General features: G+C 37.8%; 1 protein-coding gene across 1 annotated transcript in view; it reads right to left on the minus strand.

The window, feature by feature from the left end:
* SLC6A15 (solute carrier family 6 member 15) overlaps window positions 1–17,017 on the minus strand; it is a 61,794-nt gene that overhangs the window by 30,293 nt on the left and 14,484 nt on the right. The window contains exons 2-3 of the mRNA XM_089652362.1: window positions 5,769–6,235; window positions 1,278–1,435 (exon numbers count right to left, since the gene is read on the minus strand). Of these exons, the coding sequence (XP_089508488.1) occupies window positions 1,278–1,435; window positions 5,769–6,057 (447 nt within the window). The 5' untranslated portion in view covers window positions 6,058–6,235. The remainder of the gene's footprint in view (window positions 1–1,277; window positions 1,436–5,768; window positions 6,236–17,017) is intronic.

Consider the following 17,017-nt stretch of genomic DNA (forward strand, 5'->3'; position numbering starts at 1 on the left):
AATATTTCTAATGCATATTTGTTTTTTTTATTTTTATATCATCTAAAAACAGAAATCATTAAAAAGATATGTGGTTATAGGTCTTAATACTGTATAATCAAATAATATAAAAACCTAACTTCTCAGGTTTTTATAGTAGATGAAATACAAAAATAACAGAAAAGCCAACACTGAACTAAAATGAGACTAATATAGCTATATAAAGGAAATTAATTCTTAAAGCAGAACTCCGGGCAAAAACTTCTTTACATGTCCTTGTTGCTGATTTCCTACCCTCACTGAATACAGTATGTCATCCATCTTCTGGTTCACTCAGTAGTTGCTCACAGTGGCTGCTATGCCTCCTATTCACTAGGCCACTGGTCTTGGTACATCCCTTCTGTAGTTCTTTTTCAAGGAAGCAGTGATATAATTCAGTCCCACTTGCAGCGGTGAGCGGACTGGGACTCTCAGACACATTCTACATGTGCAGGCCTAGTGTACCCACCCACATTCACTACAATTCCCTGTGGTTGATGGGAACTGTAATTTAATTTTACTGCAAAGAGGGAGGAGAGAATATGATGTTACCCCTGCTGTTACACCTCCTCCTTGGCAGAGCAGATGCTGTTATATTTTGAATTACAGAGATGAGGTCATGAAAATTCAATTAAAATTTTCTCTTAAATAGTAAGGATTTTTTTAAATATTATTAACTGTTTAGTGTTTTGTATAGGGGAGCGTACTAATGGGTGATTAAACTATATTAAACTATATTACCTAAATAGCACTGACAGTGAGAGCTTTGGAGTCATAACGTTTAAGTATTGTGCTCTTGCTAGTTGTTATAAGCTCTTGGTGCTTCAAGTCCATTTTATGTTTTTTATGTGAGTGACAATCAGAATACACAAAGTACATGGCATATGGCTGTTACAAATAAGTTCCAGGAAAATTACTACTGGACAAATGCTTCCATTCAAATAATATTACAAACACAGTTTTTTTACATCAATCAACGTGGACACTATGTTCAAAATACATTTTAAATGTATCTTGAATGAAAGCAATTATACTCTAGCAAGCAATGACCTTAATTTCATAATGATGTCCAAGATGGGGTTGTATCACTGTAGCCCCCATTGTATCAAATTGTGGTTTAAAAGCAGCTCCAAAGAATAATCAAATTGTAGGAGCAGATAAATGGTGAGTGAAACAGATCATGAATTTCCTGAGCTATGCTGAAATTAAGGTACTTGCATATTTATTGATATTGTTCTATATTGTCAAGAGTAACTTACAATACAGCTTGCAAATCCAATTCCACCCATTTTTGGGCTAATGTAATTCCAAACACCAATACTTCCTCTTCGTATTCTCTGTCCTACAGACAGCTCCAAGAAAAACAGTGGAATTCCAATAACCAGAAGGAGGATTAAATATGGCACCAGGTATGCACCTAAAATAAATACATTAAGTTTAATATAATTTCATAACTTCAGCTGCAAGGCCATAGTTATTGGCAAAGACAAGGAAAAAGTATTGTCTAATTTTCTACAAATGTACCCACACAGAGAAACCCATCCTGTTATGTAGTTTATTCTCTTTATAACTGATCAATTGAATTTAGACTACTGAATTTACACAACTAATTCCTAAAAGTAGTTATGTTTTATTAGCCAGCAAATCTTTCCCCTGAGCATATATTTGAATTTGTACGAGGAGTCTGACATTCCTGACTTCCATCAGGGGTGGACTGACAACTCATGGGGCCCCCGGGCAATAGGGGATCATGGGGCCCCTGTGTCCTTGCCCAAACTCCAAAAAGCCTATGAAAAAGGTACCAGGGGCATCTCATGGGGCCCCTACTGACCCCTGGCCCTCGGGCACTGCCTGAGTTTCCAAATGGTCAGTCCTCCCCTGAACCCCATCTTCCTGCATCCTGTCCAGTAAGAAATTCCTTAATGACCAATGAAGTGCTTACAATGATCCTGGTAATGGTAACTGGTCATGGTCTAGCTCTAAGGGCACACCTCTGTAACAAAGTAACATTAAATCAGAGGTATGCAGAGACAAGCATTTTTACACATATCTAAATCTGGTCTATTGGAGCTATTGTGAATGAATACTGAATGTGTACTGAAGCTTCATTTCAAATACTGCAGTGTAGCTTAAACATAGTGGGAGTTGAATGAAGCTTCTGGCATTTTTCTGTACAGATGCCATCTAAAGTCTGTCTGTTGCTGTGTTAGGTTCATAGCAAGAATACATTGAACAACACATTCCCATATGTGCCTTAAAGAGAATCTAAAGTCAAAACCCTTTTTCTTAACGCATTCCCAGCATTAACAAAAAAAAAAAAAAAAACATGCTTGCTGTCCTACCCACCTCCATAAATGTGTATCTGAATCAATCCAGCGCTGTGCATGGCTGGATCCCTTCTCTCCTCTCTTCCTCTTTACACAGGGATTCGGGCAACAGCTGGAACAATCGGCTCCTGCTGTTGTCAATCAAATGCTGTGAGGAATAAGTGGAGGGCAGGGCTAAGCCACACTGTGTGTTTCTATGGAGCTCGGCTCCATAGACACTCATAGCTCAGGAGAGAGCATGCATGTGTGTTCCCATAGCAATCAGCTTAATATGGGGGGACATGGAGAAGAGGAATAGCCAAGACTGCAGACAAGAGGAGGTTTAGGGCTGCTCTGTGCAATACAATTGCACAGAGCAGGTGAGAATAACGTTTATTATTTTAATAAAAAAAATGCATTTAGTAACACTTTAAGACATGCAGTAATTGTCTTTTAAACATCCAAGGCAGTGGATATTTATTTTTTAGCCAGTAATTGCTTTAATGTTTAGGCATAGATTAATTCATATGTTGCTGCTTGTTGAATAAGCAATTACAATATGCATTGTTGATTTTAAGCAGAATGCTTAGTTGTTCTGTACATATTTATGGTTAAGACAATAAAATACAGTTTTTAAAAATACATTTTCTTTTTTTGTCATGTTTAAATGGTAATATAGCATATTAATATTCAGTAGCCCTCTATCCAGCCACCAATGGAGCTTTAGTCTCCTTTTTTTAGCCTGACTACATTTCAGCTTTGCTGAAAAAGGCCCATTTAGTTACAGAACCTGAATGAGTCATCATAGCAAAGACTCATCCCTTATTAGATGGCTCAGTAAAAGGATTTAATTGGACAAAGGAGGCTAAAAAGCAAGCCTTATCTTCTGTGCTATATTTTTATCTAACCTGCTTTAGGAATTATTTGTCACATGTTAAACATTTGAAATATATTTGACATAATGAAAAAAATGTATATATCCCAATAGTCAAAGCACTGAAAAGCATACTTTTTTTGGAAATAGGGACTTTCCAAGCAGCACAATTGAACAATAGTTATAATAAAATAAAATTTTATTGAATTCAGTCTTTAAAAACCATAAAGAAGTTCCTTCTACATAATATGACAATATGGTATCAGCAAGTAAAATTGACAGATGGGAAAGCCTGAGCTGTATTCAAGAAATTAGTGTACTCGTGAGCAAAAGGACCCCTTGGTGATCCCTCTAAGGTGCCAGGGGTGTCAAACTGTGGCCCTCCAGCTGTTGCAAAACTACATATCCAATGAGGCATTGCAGGGCTAACAGTGGAAACCATGACTCCCAAAGGCAGAGGCATGGTGGGAATTTTTCTCAACAGATGGAGGGCTGCAGTTTTACACCTGTGTTCTAAGCAGATGGAGGATTTAAAAAGGTAGTAGAAGACAGTCATGGACCATGTGAAATCAACTGCAGAGTACCAACATGTCAGTCCGCCATGGCCAAATCATCCATCTCATGGTTTGGCCATTTTACTTGCTGTTACTATATTGTCATATTATGAAGAACTTCTTTATGGTTTTTAAAGATTGAATTCAATAAAATTGTATTTTATTATAACTATTGTTCACTTGTGGTGCTTGGAAAGTCCCTATTTAAAACAAAAAGTATGTGTTTCAATGCTTTGATATGTTAAATATTTATTTGTAAAACAGAGTTTACACAATATATGTGTATGTACTGTAAGTGGGACAGCATCAACTGGTATTAGCAGCAGTAAACCATGAATGAGGAAGGGACACCCAGGAATAGTCCGAGCAGATTTGTCCTGCATTTTTGTTCAGTAATGGAACAAACCAACAATGCAGGAAGACACTGTACAGCAAAGCATAAAACAATGCATCTGCCCATCCGAGCCACAAACTTAACTCAGGTCAGTTCCTGATTAACAGGGTGCATCCTAATGGATTCAGCAACACAAACAAGCAGTACTTATACCTTTTTTAAAGTATTTTGTCAGCAGTCAGCCTTTTCACAAGCAGGCTACCACAGCAGAGAGAACAAGAGAGAGTGTCTAGAGCATGGGTGTCAAACTGGTGGCTCTCCAACTGTTGCCAAACTGCAAGTCCCATGAGGCATTGCAAGATTGACAGTTACAAGCATGACTCCCAAAAGCAGAGACATGATGGGACTTGTAGTTTTGCTACAGCTGGAGGACGGCCAGTTTGACACCCCTGGTCTAGAGCATCAGTGAGCTCATTTTTATAAAGCCCTGTGGACAGCTGAGGCTAATAAACTACAGAGTTTATGTGAAATCTCCAGTAACAGATGCAAATAATATTATAATTATGAGTACATTTTAGTTAATGGTGTATCAGTGTGGGTATGTAATGTCTTCTTATATGTCCCTGAAGATAGTTGAGAATGCTTTCATCTCAATGTAAGCTGCCAAAAGGATTCTTCTATTATTTACCAGTCATACTGTATGTGAGAAAGCTTATCACAGACAATTTGAGGCAAGGTAAGTTATCTGACAAATGGGACTCATCCTCTTATTAACATATGCTATCAGGATTGCCAATCTTTTATGAATGTTTAATTTTCCCTCCAAAAAGGTCAGGGACTCTCATACTTAATTTTCTCTCCAAAAAGGTTGTGGTAAGGGTTCTGAATTATGCTAAACACTGGGTATTGAGAGATTGGTCAATCCTAAATAGCATATGTCACATTTGAATAGATGGAATAGATAGGCCCACCGATCTGGTTTGCCTCATGCAATCCTTTGGAAGAGGGACCTGTTTTGGTACAGACACTTGAGAGAAGTTAGAGGGAGAAGTTAGGAGAAGTCTTTGGGACACCATATACCAGAATAAAACTCTCACGAACAGTTCAGTGGTAATTATGGAATATATCCCCGGCACTTTTCTATGTGTTTGTTTTATGTCTTTTCTTTCTTACTGTTCGCATTTAGTATTATGGTTAAGCTCACTCTTTTTTTTTTCTTTTTCTGTAACTAGATAGATTCCTGGTTGCTTAGATTTAGACCTTTTACTATATACCAATACATTTCTGTTAGTGTGATTAAGCTTCCACTATGGTTAAGAACTCTCATTTCCAAATCATATCACACTAGATATAAAATCTCATAATACTATATATAGATTTTGGTTATCAGCCATTAACCCTGGAGCCCTTCACCATGTGACAAAACCTAGGTGACGTATACACATTATCCACAATACCACCAACCAATGCCTCCCTTTCCACCCATGTTCAGACCTGTTGGAGGGAACACATACAGTACTGCCAACATACAGTGGTAATGTTCGTATATATATACTATATATATATATATATATATATATATATATATATATATATATATATATATATATAAATGCAAACCAATTTTTTAAAAATGTAGGCACTTAAAACACCTAAATAAAAATAATTCAAGCCTCTCTTACCTCCTCCATTTTTCTGGCATAGGTATGGGAATCTCCACACATTTCCCAAACCAACTGAAAATCCCACTTGTGCAAGAATATACTGCAGTTTGCTGTTCCATGCAGGTCTCTCATCTTCAATATCGGAGCCTTCTTCAATGTCTCGGTCTTTGTCTATCTCATCTTGGACCATTAACTCACTCTTTTTGAAACTTTCTTCACATGAATCTTCATTGGATAGCAAATCTTTAACTGATTCCACAACATCATCGTCCAACTCTCTCTTTGCTACTTTACTGTTCTTAGGCATCTGAAGTAATGAGACAGTTTCTGAGATTGCTTAAGATATTGAAATTTGAAGTCCTCAAGAACCACTTTCTATCACCAAAGTCAATTTTGGTAAAGAAGTGTAGTAAAATGTTCACTGCTGCTTTCGATTCTAAAGTGTCACTCAAAATATTTTTTAAAGATCCATAGTAATTGTGGACCTAGAAGAGAAAAATATATTTTATCACTTCGAAAAAGATCTTGAAAATGTTTAATGACAGCTATATACAACACATTGGGGTTGATTTTCTAAAGGTGTATAGGCTGTTTGCTTTGTAAAGAGAACCTTCACTTTGCTTAGTTGGTAAAGTAAAGCTGTGCTAACTTCTATCATCTAATCCTAAATCTTGTTTTTTTGGGGGGGGGTTTCCTTGCACATAATTGGGTATTCTTTAGAAGGTGAATTTTCACTGAGATTCACCTCATTCACACAAAACTGAAATTGAGTTTGCAAAGTGAACATACTCTACTACTTTAAGTAAATCAAATACAGCAGTTGTTTAGAAAGATTCAGGGTGGATAAACAACTTTGTAAATATAAAAGATAACCATTTCCTTTCCATACCCAATGCTTTGAGATCTGTCATCACAGGTCCATGTTAGCATAAACATCACTTTTTTATGTTCAGCCATTTTTAAAGTCTTTAATTTAAGACACAGAGAACAACCTGATTGTAAACCAACATGAGCTAAAGAGACACACCAGGAATTCTCCAAATGTGTATTCCACTCTACATAACAACTTGCCTGGACTCACATGGAATAGGCAGATGGGAGAAACAGCTAAGCCAAGCAACTTACCAGGGGGTTGCATTTCTCCATAAGGTAATGATATGTTTCTGCAGTCATTACATGAGTATAGTTGAGGAAAAGCAAAATGAAGAGTACTACACTACTTCTTATAGTCCAGAAATAGTTTATTGATAACCAACTTTGTTTCGCATAGTCAACACAATTTGGGTTCTTTAGAAATCTCCCTAGGTTATTGGTCTAGCATCCATACTAAAACAACAGCTTAAACAAGCTTTAAAAGTCTGATATAGTCACAATTACAAAGTAGCAATCATGTGCCTGGACTATCTGAACGAAGTTTGTGACCAGTAAACCATTTTGAACCATAATAACAGTAAGTGGCCTCTCTTCATCAACTGCTATTCCTCAACATAGTACTTCAAGGATCTAGCAATGGGTCCAGACGTCCAATCCAAATCATGAATCTAGGGCTCTTGATCTACATGACATAAATAAAAAGTAGTATAGAGTATAGAAATCATAATTCATGGGTATTAGCATTGAAGACATCAAATAAGTATGTGGTGTAGATGCTTTCCTAGTTATTCTTTGTCTTGGTGTGTAGTAAAGTTCTCTTTAACCACTTGCCCTCGGAATGATTTACACCCCTTAATGACCAGTCCATTTTTTTGCTATTTGGTACTGCATTATTTCAACTGGTAATTGTGCCGTCATACAACACTGTACCCAAACGAAATGTATGTCCTTTTCTCACACAAATTGAGCTTTCTTTCTGGGTTTTTTATTTTTTGTGATATAAATGAAAAAAGACAAACATTTTGCAAAAAAAAACCTATATTTTCTACGCTCAGTTATAAAAAATATCCAGTAAACTCAAAGTTAGAAATACATTTAGGCCAAAATGTATTCTGCTACATGTCTTTGGTAAAAAAAACAATCCCAATACGTGTGTATCAATTTGTTTGTGTGAAATTTATAGCATCTACAAACTAAAGTATATATATTGGAATTTACGCAGCTTTTACTTTCTGACTGCCTATAAAATTTCTTGAGATGCTAAAAGGCAGTACACATTCCCCTCAAATTACCTCTTTTTGGAAATTAGACACCCCAAGGAATTTGCTGAGAGTCATGTTGAGTCCATGGAAGATTTTTTTTTTTGCCACAAATTTTTGGAAAATGACCAAAAAATGTTTAAGACAGTTGTCACTTAAATGATATATTGCTCATGCATGGCATATGTGGAATAACAGCCCAAAATACATTCTGCTACTTCTCAGGTATGGGGATACCACATATGTGAGATTTTTTGGCAGCCTAGCTACTGTCACTTCCTCACTATCACAGTTTCAGAGGCCCTAAAATGCCACAATAGTACAAACATCCCCCCAAATAACCCCATTTTGGAAAGTAGACAACCCAAGGAATTTGATAAAGAGGCATGGTGAGTATTTTGCAGATATCCTTTTTGGCACAGGGTTTTGAAAAAAAAAAAAAGAAAAGAAAAAATACATTTTTGTTTTCTTTCTTCATTTTCCAAAAACTTGTGGCTGCAAATGAGATCTGCAAAATACTCGCCATGCCCCTTAGCAAATACCTTGGAGTGTCTACTTTTCAAAAAGGAGTTATTTAAGGGGATGCTTCTACTATCCAGGGCCAACATTAGAAGCTTATACCACACAACACTACTCTTCTAACCACTTGAAGACCAAAAAACTGTTTTTTTTTGCTAGAAAATTACTTTGAACCCCCAAACATTAAATATTTTTTAAAACAGATGCCCTAGAGAATAAAATGGTGGGTGTTGAAATATTTTCGCAAAAATAGACTTTTTAGAACTTTAATGCACTAAAACACAATATATTGCTCAATTGTTTGATAAAGTAGAAAAGATGATGTTACACCGCGTAAATGGATACCAAACATGACATGCTTTAAAATTGCACACATTTGTGCAATGGCGACAAACTACGTTTATTTTTAATATCCATATGCAACGCTTTAAAAAACTTTACAGGTCACCATTTTAGATTTACACAGAAGGTCTAGTGCTAGAATTACTGCCCTCGATCTGATATTTGCAGTGATACCTCACATGCATGGGGCACTCTCTGTTTACACACCAACACGGGAAGGCCGCTTGCATTTGCCTTTGTGCATGAGCATGGAGGTGGGAGTGATTTTTTTTTCATTAATTTTTTTATCACTTTTATTGTTATCACAGGGAATTTAAATATATCCTGTGATAGCAATAGGCAGTGACAGGTACTATTTTCTGAGAAATCTGAGGTCTATTAGACTCTAGATCTCTTCTCTGCCTTTATAGCATCTGATCAAACAAAGATTGGTGTGATCAGATGCTTTCTGGATTTGAAAATGGTGCTGTTTATATCAAAATGAAATGGAAATGATGAAATTCTCATAACTTTCATTCTCTTAGACCGTAGAGATGACTAGAGGCATTCTGGGCTCCGAACAGCTCTAAAGTCAGCCAGTGGAACTGCCAGCTGCATTCTCAGGTTCCCCGGTGGGACAGTGAGCCCAAGAAAACAGTAGAAGGTGGCGGGAGGAGGGGGGAGTCCCTTCCCACTGCTTCTGAAAGAAATCCAGAAGCCAATTAGCAGCTTGTTTTAAGATGAAAGCTGACCACCAGCTGAAAAAAAAGATACCAGGATGATGCCTGTAACTGCAGGCATCATCTAGGTATAACCACTGAAAGTCCAGCAACGTACCAGTACATTGCTGGTCCTAGTTGGGCATATATGTAATAGCAGAGAACACAGGCATATGATGAATCATGTCTTTGGGCCAATATGACCGCAATTCATTCCTTTTTGTAATGCCCATGTTGAAGGTTAGGCCCAAAAAAGTTTTAAATTCAGAAACCGTGATAGATTTCCATGCGAATTGTCTGGCAAGAGCTGGATTTGGATGGGCGGCGATGTACTGTTGTCAGGGGCGGACTGACCATTTGGAAACTCGGGCACTGCCCGAGGGCCCGGGGTCAATAGGGGGCCCCATGAGATGCCCCTGGTACCTTTCATAGGCTTTTTGGGTGTGGTTTGAGTGTGGGTGAAGACACAGGGGCCCCATGGTCCCCTACTGCCCGGGGGCCCCATGAGCTGTCAGTCCGCCCCTGATTGTTGTGCACATAAATTGCTTTGGCCCACAATCAATTCATACCAGTCTTCCATGAAAAACAGCAGAGGGGCTAAACACTAGTGCTGCCAGTGAACGGGCTGATCCTGATAACACTGCATTTTTGTAAAGGAGGTACTAGTATAGTTCTGTTCATGATCAATGAATTTATCCGTACATACACTATACTAGTAATGGTGGTGGTCAGTGACCTATAGCGTGAGTGTGCAGGCAATCTAACACTAGCTGACCCTGGCTGGGAGGGGCGCTGACTGACCCTGACATTATCTGATGTTGCTAGTGGCAATAATACAGTTAATCAGTGAAAAATTCTATATGCTGATACTGTACTAATGGCACTGTATGGGTGATAGGGTGACTTAATAATTAATGAGGGTGATCAAAGGGTTAATTGTGCTAATCTAATGTCTGTGTTAAATGCAGTGCTTTTACGCAGTGCTGTGTTCTCTCTTATCTCTTTGGAACGGCATAGAGGGCAGCGGCAGGGGGCATACAGATTGATTCATAACAGCTTTGTTGTCAGTGTGATCATGTGATCACATGACCACCGGGTCCCATTCACCAGCATCTTCATACAGCTGTGTTTGGTGGACACAGCAAATGTAGGAGGGTGAGGGTTGTGCGCCTGCTCAGGTGCGTAGCTCCTCCCCCCCGTATTGGTACAACACCAGTGGCATACGGGTACGTCTCTGGTTCTGTAGCTGCCGCCTGTCCGCAGTACATTGCAGTTGGGCAAACGGAAAGTAGTTAATGTACGGTGAAGACTACAGACAGGTAGTATTAAGGAAAGCTAATTGGGTATATTTGCAAACTTAGTCAGTATTTATGGATATTTTAAGAGAGATGATATGTTTAAAGAGCACAATTATTCTTTAAAGAGATTATCAGCCTAAATGTTTAGTGGTTGGTGCATTGTCCTATCATCTTTAACTCCTCATGTATGAGTTATTTTGTTCCTGTCAACTTTTTTTAACTTTGTATGTATGTGAAAAAATAATAAAACAAACAATTTTAAAATTGTTTATTTTTGCAGTCAGGTAAATATAGGAAATTGCATATAAATATTGTGTGGGCTACTATAAAACCACCAGGTGCAGCTCTGGCCTCTTTGGTTAGTTTTTTTTCAGCTTTGTTTTAGGTTTTGCTATTTACATAGCTTGATAGCTTGCCCTATATGACTCAATCCTTATTAAATAGCTGTGTTAAGTTTTACTTAGACAAATCCTGCTTCTTCTTTGTTGGCTCCCTAGTTAACCCACTGCACTCTGGGAATTCCTTTGCAATACAATACATGTTAGATGCTTATTTCTAAAACAAAGATTGTAAGTCTAGGTGAATATGCTGAATATATATATATATATACTGTATATATATATATATATATATTATTATACAGGATTTATATAGCGCCAACAGTTTGCTCAGCGCTTTACAATATAAAGGGAGACAATACAGCAACAATACTTTTCAATACGAGAGGGATAGGAGGGCCCTGCTCCTTGGAGCTTACAATCTAGGAGGGAGGGGCTAGTGGTACAAAAGGTAGTAACTGTGGGGGATGGACTGGTAGGAGGGGTAGAAGATTCTATTATTAGCTGAGGGCAGGATAGGCTTCCCTGAAGAGATAGGTTTTCAGAGATCGCCTAAAAGTGAGCAGAGTAGGCGATAGTCTGATAAATTGGGGTAGAGAGTTCCAGAGGATGGGGAAGCTCTGAAGAAGTTTGCTTATATATGCACAATTGACCCAAAACAGTTATACTTGCCTTTCCAACTACATTAAACATCTCTGCCAAAGATCTTTCTGTATAGCAACAAACAGTTTTATAATTCTTGTACATTCAGCACAAGCTCTGTTCATGTGCTTGGTAGGTCAGCAGGGCAGTTGTGGCTTAGCCTCATTCCCATAAATGGATCACAGCAGTACCACCCTCTGAATGTAACATGCCTTCTGATTTTTGCTGCAGCAGTATCATGTTTACAGCCCTGAGCAGCTGCATTTCTGTTCAGATAGGTGGTCAAGGGGACTTCCTGCTTTTCCTCCAACATTGGCCATCCATGTGCACAAGCCCTTCCTGTCAATATACATTGCCATGAAAAAGTATTCATACCCCTTGAACTTTTTCACATTTTGTCATGTTACAACCAAAAACCTAAATTTATTTTACTGGGATTTTATGTGATAGACCAACACAAAGTGGCACTTAATTGTGAAGTGGAAAGAAAATGATAAATGGTTTTTACATTTTTTTTAAAAATAAATATCTGAAAAGTGTGGCATGCATTTGTATTCAGCCCCCTTTGCTCTGATACCCCTAACTAAAATCCAGTGGGACCAATTGCCTTCAGAAGTCACCTAATTAGTAAATAGGTCTACCTATGTGTAATTTAATCTCAGTATAAATGCAGCTGTTCTGTGAAGCTCTCAGTGGTTTGTTAGAGAAAATTAGTGAACAAACAGCATCGTGAAGGCCAATGAACACACCTGACAGGTCAGGAATAAATTTGTGGAGAAGTTTAAAGCAGGGTTAGGTTATAAAAAAATATCCAAAGCTTTGAACATCTCAAGGAGCACTGTTCAAGTCATCATCCAAAATGGAAAGAGTATTGCACAACTGCAAACCTACCAAGACATGGCCATCCACCTAAATGACAGGCCAGGCAGGGAGAGCATTAATCAGAAAAGCAGCCAAGAAGCCCATGGTAACTCTGAAGGAGTCGCAGAGATCCACAGCTCAGGTGGGAGAATCTGTCCACAGGACAACTATTAGTCGTGGACTCCACAAATCTGGCCATTATGGAAGAGTGGCAAGAAGAAACTCATTGTTGAAAGAAAGCCATAAGAAGTCCTGTTTGCAGTTTGAGAGAAGCCATGTGGCGGACACGTGAAAAACATGTGAAAAAAAGTGCTCTGGTCAGATGAGACCAAAATTTTACATTTTGGCCTAAAAGCAAAACGTTATGTGTGGCGGAAAAAGTAACACTGCACATCACCCTGAACACACCATCCGTGAAACATGGTGGTGGCAGCATCATGTTGTGGGGATGCTTTTCTTCAGCAGGGACAGGAAAGCTGGTCAGAGTTGATGGAAAGATGGATGGAGCCAAATAAATCTTAGAAGAAAACCTATTAGAGTCTGCAAAGGACTTGAGACAGGGGTGGAATTTCACCTCCCAGCAGGACAACGACCCTAAACATACAGCCAGAGCTACAATGGAATGGTTTAGATCAACGTATATTCATGTGTTAGAATGGCCCAGTCAAAGTCCAGACCTAAATCCAATTGAGAATCTGTGGCAAGACTTGAACATTTCTGTTCATAGATGTTCTCCATCCATTCTGACAGAGCTTGAGCTATTTTACAAAGAACGGGCAAACATTTCACTCTCTAGATGTGCAAAGCTGGTGGAGACATACCCAAAAAGACTTGCAGCTGTAATTGCAGTGAAAGGTGGTTCTGACTCAGGGGGACTAAATACAAATGCATGCTACACTTTTCAGATATTTAATTGTAAAAAAAATGTGAAAACCATTTATCATTTTCCTTCCACTTCACAGTTATGTACCACGTTGTGTTGGTCTATCACATAAAATCCCAATAAAATACATTTACGTTTTTGGTTGTAACATGACAAAATGTGGAAAATTTCAAGAATACTTTTTCAAGGCACTGTAAGCTGGAATCACACTCATACACGCAGGTGTAATAGTGTGAGTGTGCTATATTTTTAGATGAAGTCAGTCTGTTACGGAAAATATATGGGACAAATGTTCCCAATATTGCACGATGGGAAGAAAAATAAAAGTTCTGTGTTAAAGCATAGATGATTTTGAAGCCGGACTCCCAATTTAAGTTTAAAATGGAGAATTTAATCATAAATCTACTTAAAGCCTTTTTACAGCTTTAACACCTTTACAATAATCATGAAAACATACTGTACAGAATATTTATTACCTACTTGGTAAATTCCAAGCATGGGATTACAGCAAATGAACTTTCAGTTAGTAAGGATTATTTTACTTTAACTCTTCATTGTGAAAAACATAAATCCCCTATTCATTGGATACCCCCCTTACTGTAGAACATCTTAGGCAGTGGAATATGCGGAATTCTTCTACAGCATGATGTAGCTAACACATTATGCTTTAACTTAAAATTATAAATTCAGTGCAGGTTTTCTACAAAGTGAATTCAAGCCTAAAACATTCCCAAGTATCTAACAAGATCATACTGGTTAGTTATATTTAGGCATCCACTGTAATGTTACTTAAATTTTTCTTGATGTTTTATATTTAAAGAGAACAGTCATAGATGTGTCTATGAAAGAATCAAAACATTTAGTGTTCATTTATTATTATTTAACAGGATTGCAAAGATTGAAACTTTTATATTTACCCCCTATATAGCCTACTTTAGTTTGTATAAGGATCACAATTGGAACTAGGATTCATGATAATAACACATTCTGTCTCCCAGTTTATAAGTAATCTTATCAGTATAACACAAAACTTTCCAGTTGTTTACTTTACTTATAGTAGTTTTATTCATGCTTCTTTTAAAATCTTTTTCTGCGTATCCTTATATGCTGTACAAATGTATTTTCAGCCAACTGTCTGGGACACTTTCCCTCTATTAGGATTGCCTACATTTCAGAGAACAAAATGATTGTAGCACGCCACAGCTACAGCACTTAGCCGTCAGCGTCGTAGAGTATACAATGCAAAAACATGCTGTCATGTGTGGCAAGGAATTTTGGGACTGTTAAAAAAACCCTTTAAGTCAAGTGACCTTATTTCTTTGGGTTTGGGAGGTTTCTATTGCAGGCAGAAGTAGATCTATTCAGAAGAACGTTTAAATCCAACAAGTACTGATATTGGAAATTCAAACATGCACAAATTAGATCTGATGGCAGATGTGGACACAAGGCTTTTTATAAAAATCCTAAGCCTGCATTTGCACCTGTGCGTATACCTGATGATTTTTGTAGGATTTTTTTTTAGATGTATTACAAACATTCTAAAGGTGTATTATAGATGTTTTACAAGCATCTTTGCAATGTTTCAGGCTTCAGCGATTTGCTTCTTGAGCTGGGCAAGGGAGGGAGAGCAATTCTATAGGAGTTCCTTGAATGTAAAAGCATATGCTAAAATAGGCATAATGTGCATTTATAGGGACTTTTATTGAACTCTATTGGACCAAAAACTCCTAAATTCACAAAAAAAAAGATCCTGTACCATTTTGACCATAGGTTGTAGAGCATAGGGTGACTGAGTATACAAATGTGAACAGGGACAATTAGAGAGAATGGGATTCTGCATGTTAAAAGAGATGTATGCTTTTTTTTTTAGAAATCATACTTACCTATGTGGATGCAGCATTGGTCCGATGCTGCATCTGTCCCCCGCCGGCTCAAAGACTGAGAACTGAGGGATCAAAGACCACTGATCTCTCAGTTCTCAGTGCTCTGTGAGCAGGGAGCAATTACTTTCAGTCACTGCTGTCTGCTTTGCCATCCCCCTAAGCTCACTGGAGAACTGGGCTGTGAAGAGGGAGGAAGCAACTGGCTCAGGTGAATCACTGAGAGGCTGAGCCAGGTGCTGGTCCAAGGTCCTGGGTAGATCTTTGCCATGTGGTCAGGATCTTTCCCCAGCCTGGACTGGCTCTGTTACCTCAGCCAACAGCAGGTTTCAGCCTGCTGTTGGCTGAAAATGGGTCACAGGCAGTGGTGGACGGACAACTCATGGGGCCCCCGGGCAATAGGGGATCATGGGGCCCCTGTGTCCCTGCCCAAACTCAAAAAAGCCTATGAGAAAGGTACCAGGGGTATCTCATGGGGCCCCCTACTGACCCCGGCCCTCAGGCAGTGCCCGATTTTCCAAATAGTCAGTTCGCCCCTGGTTACAGGAGTGCCAAAGCTTCTTTGGCTGTACTTCTCCTTTAAGGGTAGTCAGGTATAGTCAGGTGCAGGTAGTAAAAAACGCCAAAGTGTGAATGAAGTCTAAGATCAATGACCTTTATATGAGATTATTTCTTTCCTTCATCCACTTTCAGCTGTGAAGCAAAAACAGAGGAGGGAAAAGCAATTGTACATAAGCTCAAACTTTGCTTCTGAGGTTTATAAACTGATAATCCAAATAAAAATGGTTATACTCGTATGCATTTTTATGCTCTGCATTCATTAACACAGTTTTTCACAAAAGATTAGCCGAATACTTTTATAACACATTTACCAAAACTTTTTTCTTGACATGAGCACAAATCTCATATCTTCTGCTTCAAAAGTGATTTAAAAGAGAAAATAATTTGAAAAGACAAAGTATTCTGAATAATCATAAATATCTAATTCACATGACATTTCCAAAAAGAACTTCAAAGCTATCAATACAGTTGTCTGAGAAGCCTGCCAAAAAAACGGAACAGTGCTGGTGTTCCCATCATGTGACAACAATCTTTGGAGGATTAGACCAAAACATCTTAATTATTTTATATGAGTTCTACAGTAGCCATAGCAATGTGCTGCCTACATTCCATGGCAGAGTTTTATCAACCATTTATTACTAGTATTTTTTATTTTTTTTTAACTATTAGCTGTAAGCATTCCTTCTTAATTTAATATTGTCTTTTAGATGGTCCATTCTCTTTAACCTTTCATCTGAACTTCTTACAATATATTCAAGACTTTTAGATATTTTGTAGCATCCTTGTCAAATATTGATAATAATAATAATAATTATTATTATTTATTATAGGTACATACAGTGTATAGCACCAACAATTTACGCAGCGCTTTACATATACTGTATATTGTGCATTCACATTATTATTATTATTATTATTATTATTATTATTAATAAAATACTATTTTAATACTTTCACTAATACTACTACTTCTGCTACTAACACTATTCTTTCCTCTCCAACAACTAATACTGTACTACTAGTAATCTACTACTACTACCACAGCTATGAATAACAATAATAATCATAACAACCCTGCCAATTTGCTAACTATTTCAGTAATGTCTTCTGTGG

The sequence above is a fragment of the Staurois parvus genome, unplaced genomic scaffold (assembly GCF_062004578.1).
Source record: "Staurois parvus isolate SC_StPar_1 unplaced genomic scaffold, SC_StPar_1.0 ptg000025l, whole genome shotgun sequence".
Lineage (NCBI taxonomy): Eukaryota > Metazoa > Chordata > Amphibia > Anura > Ranidae > Staurois > Staurois parvus.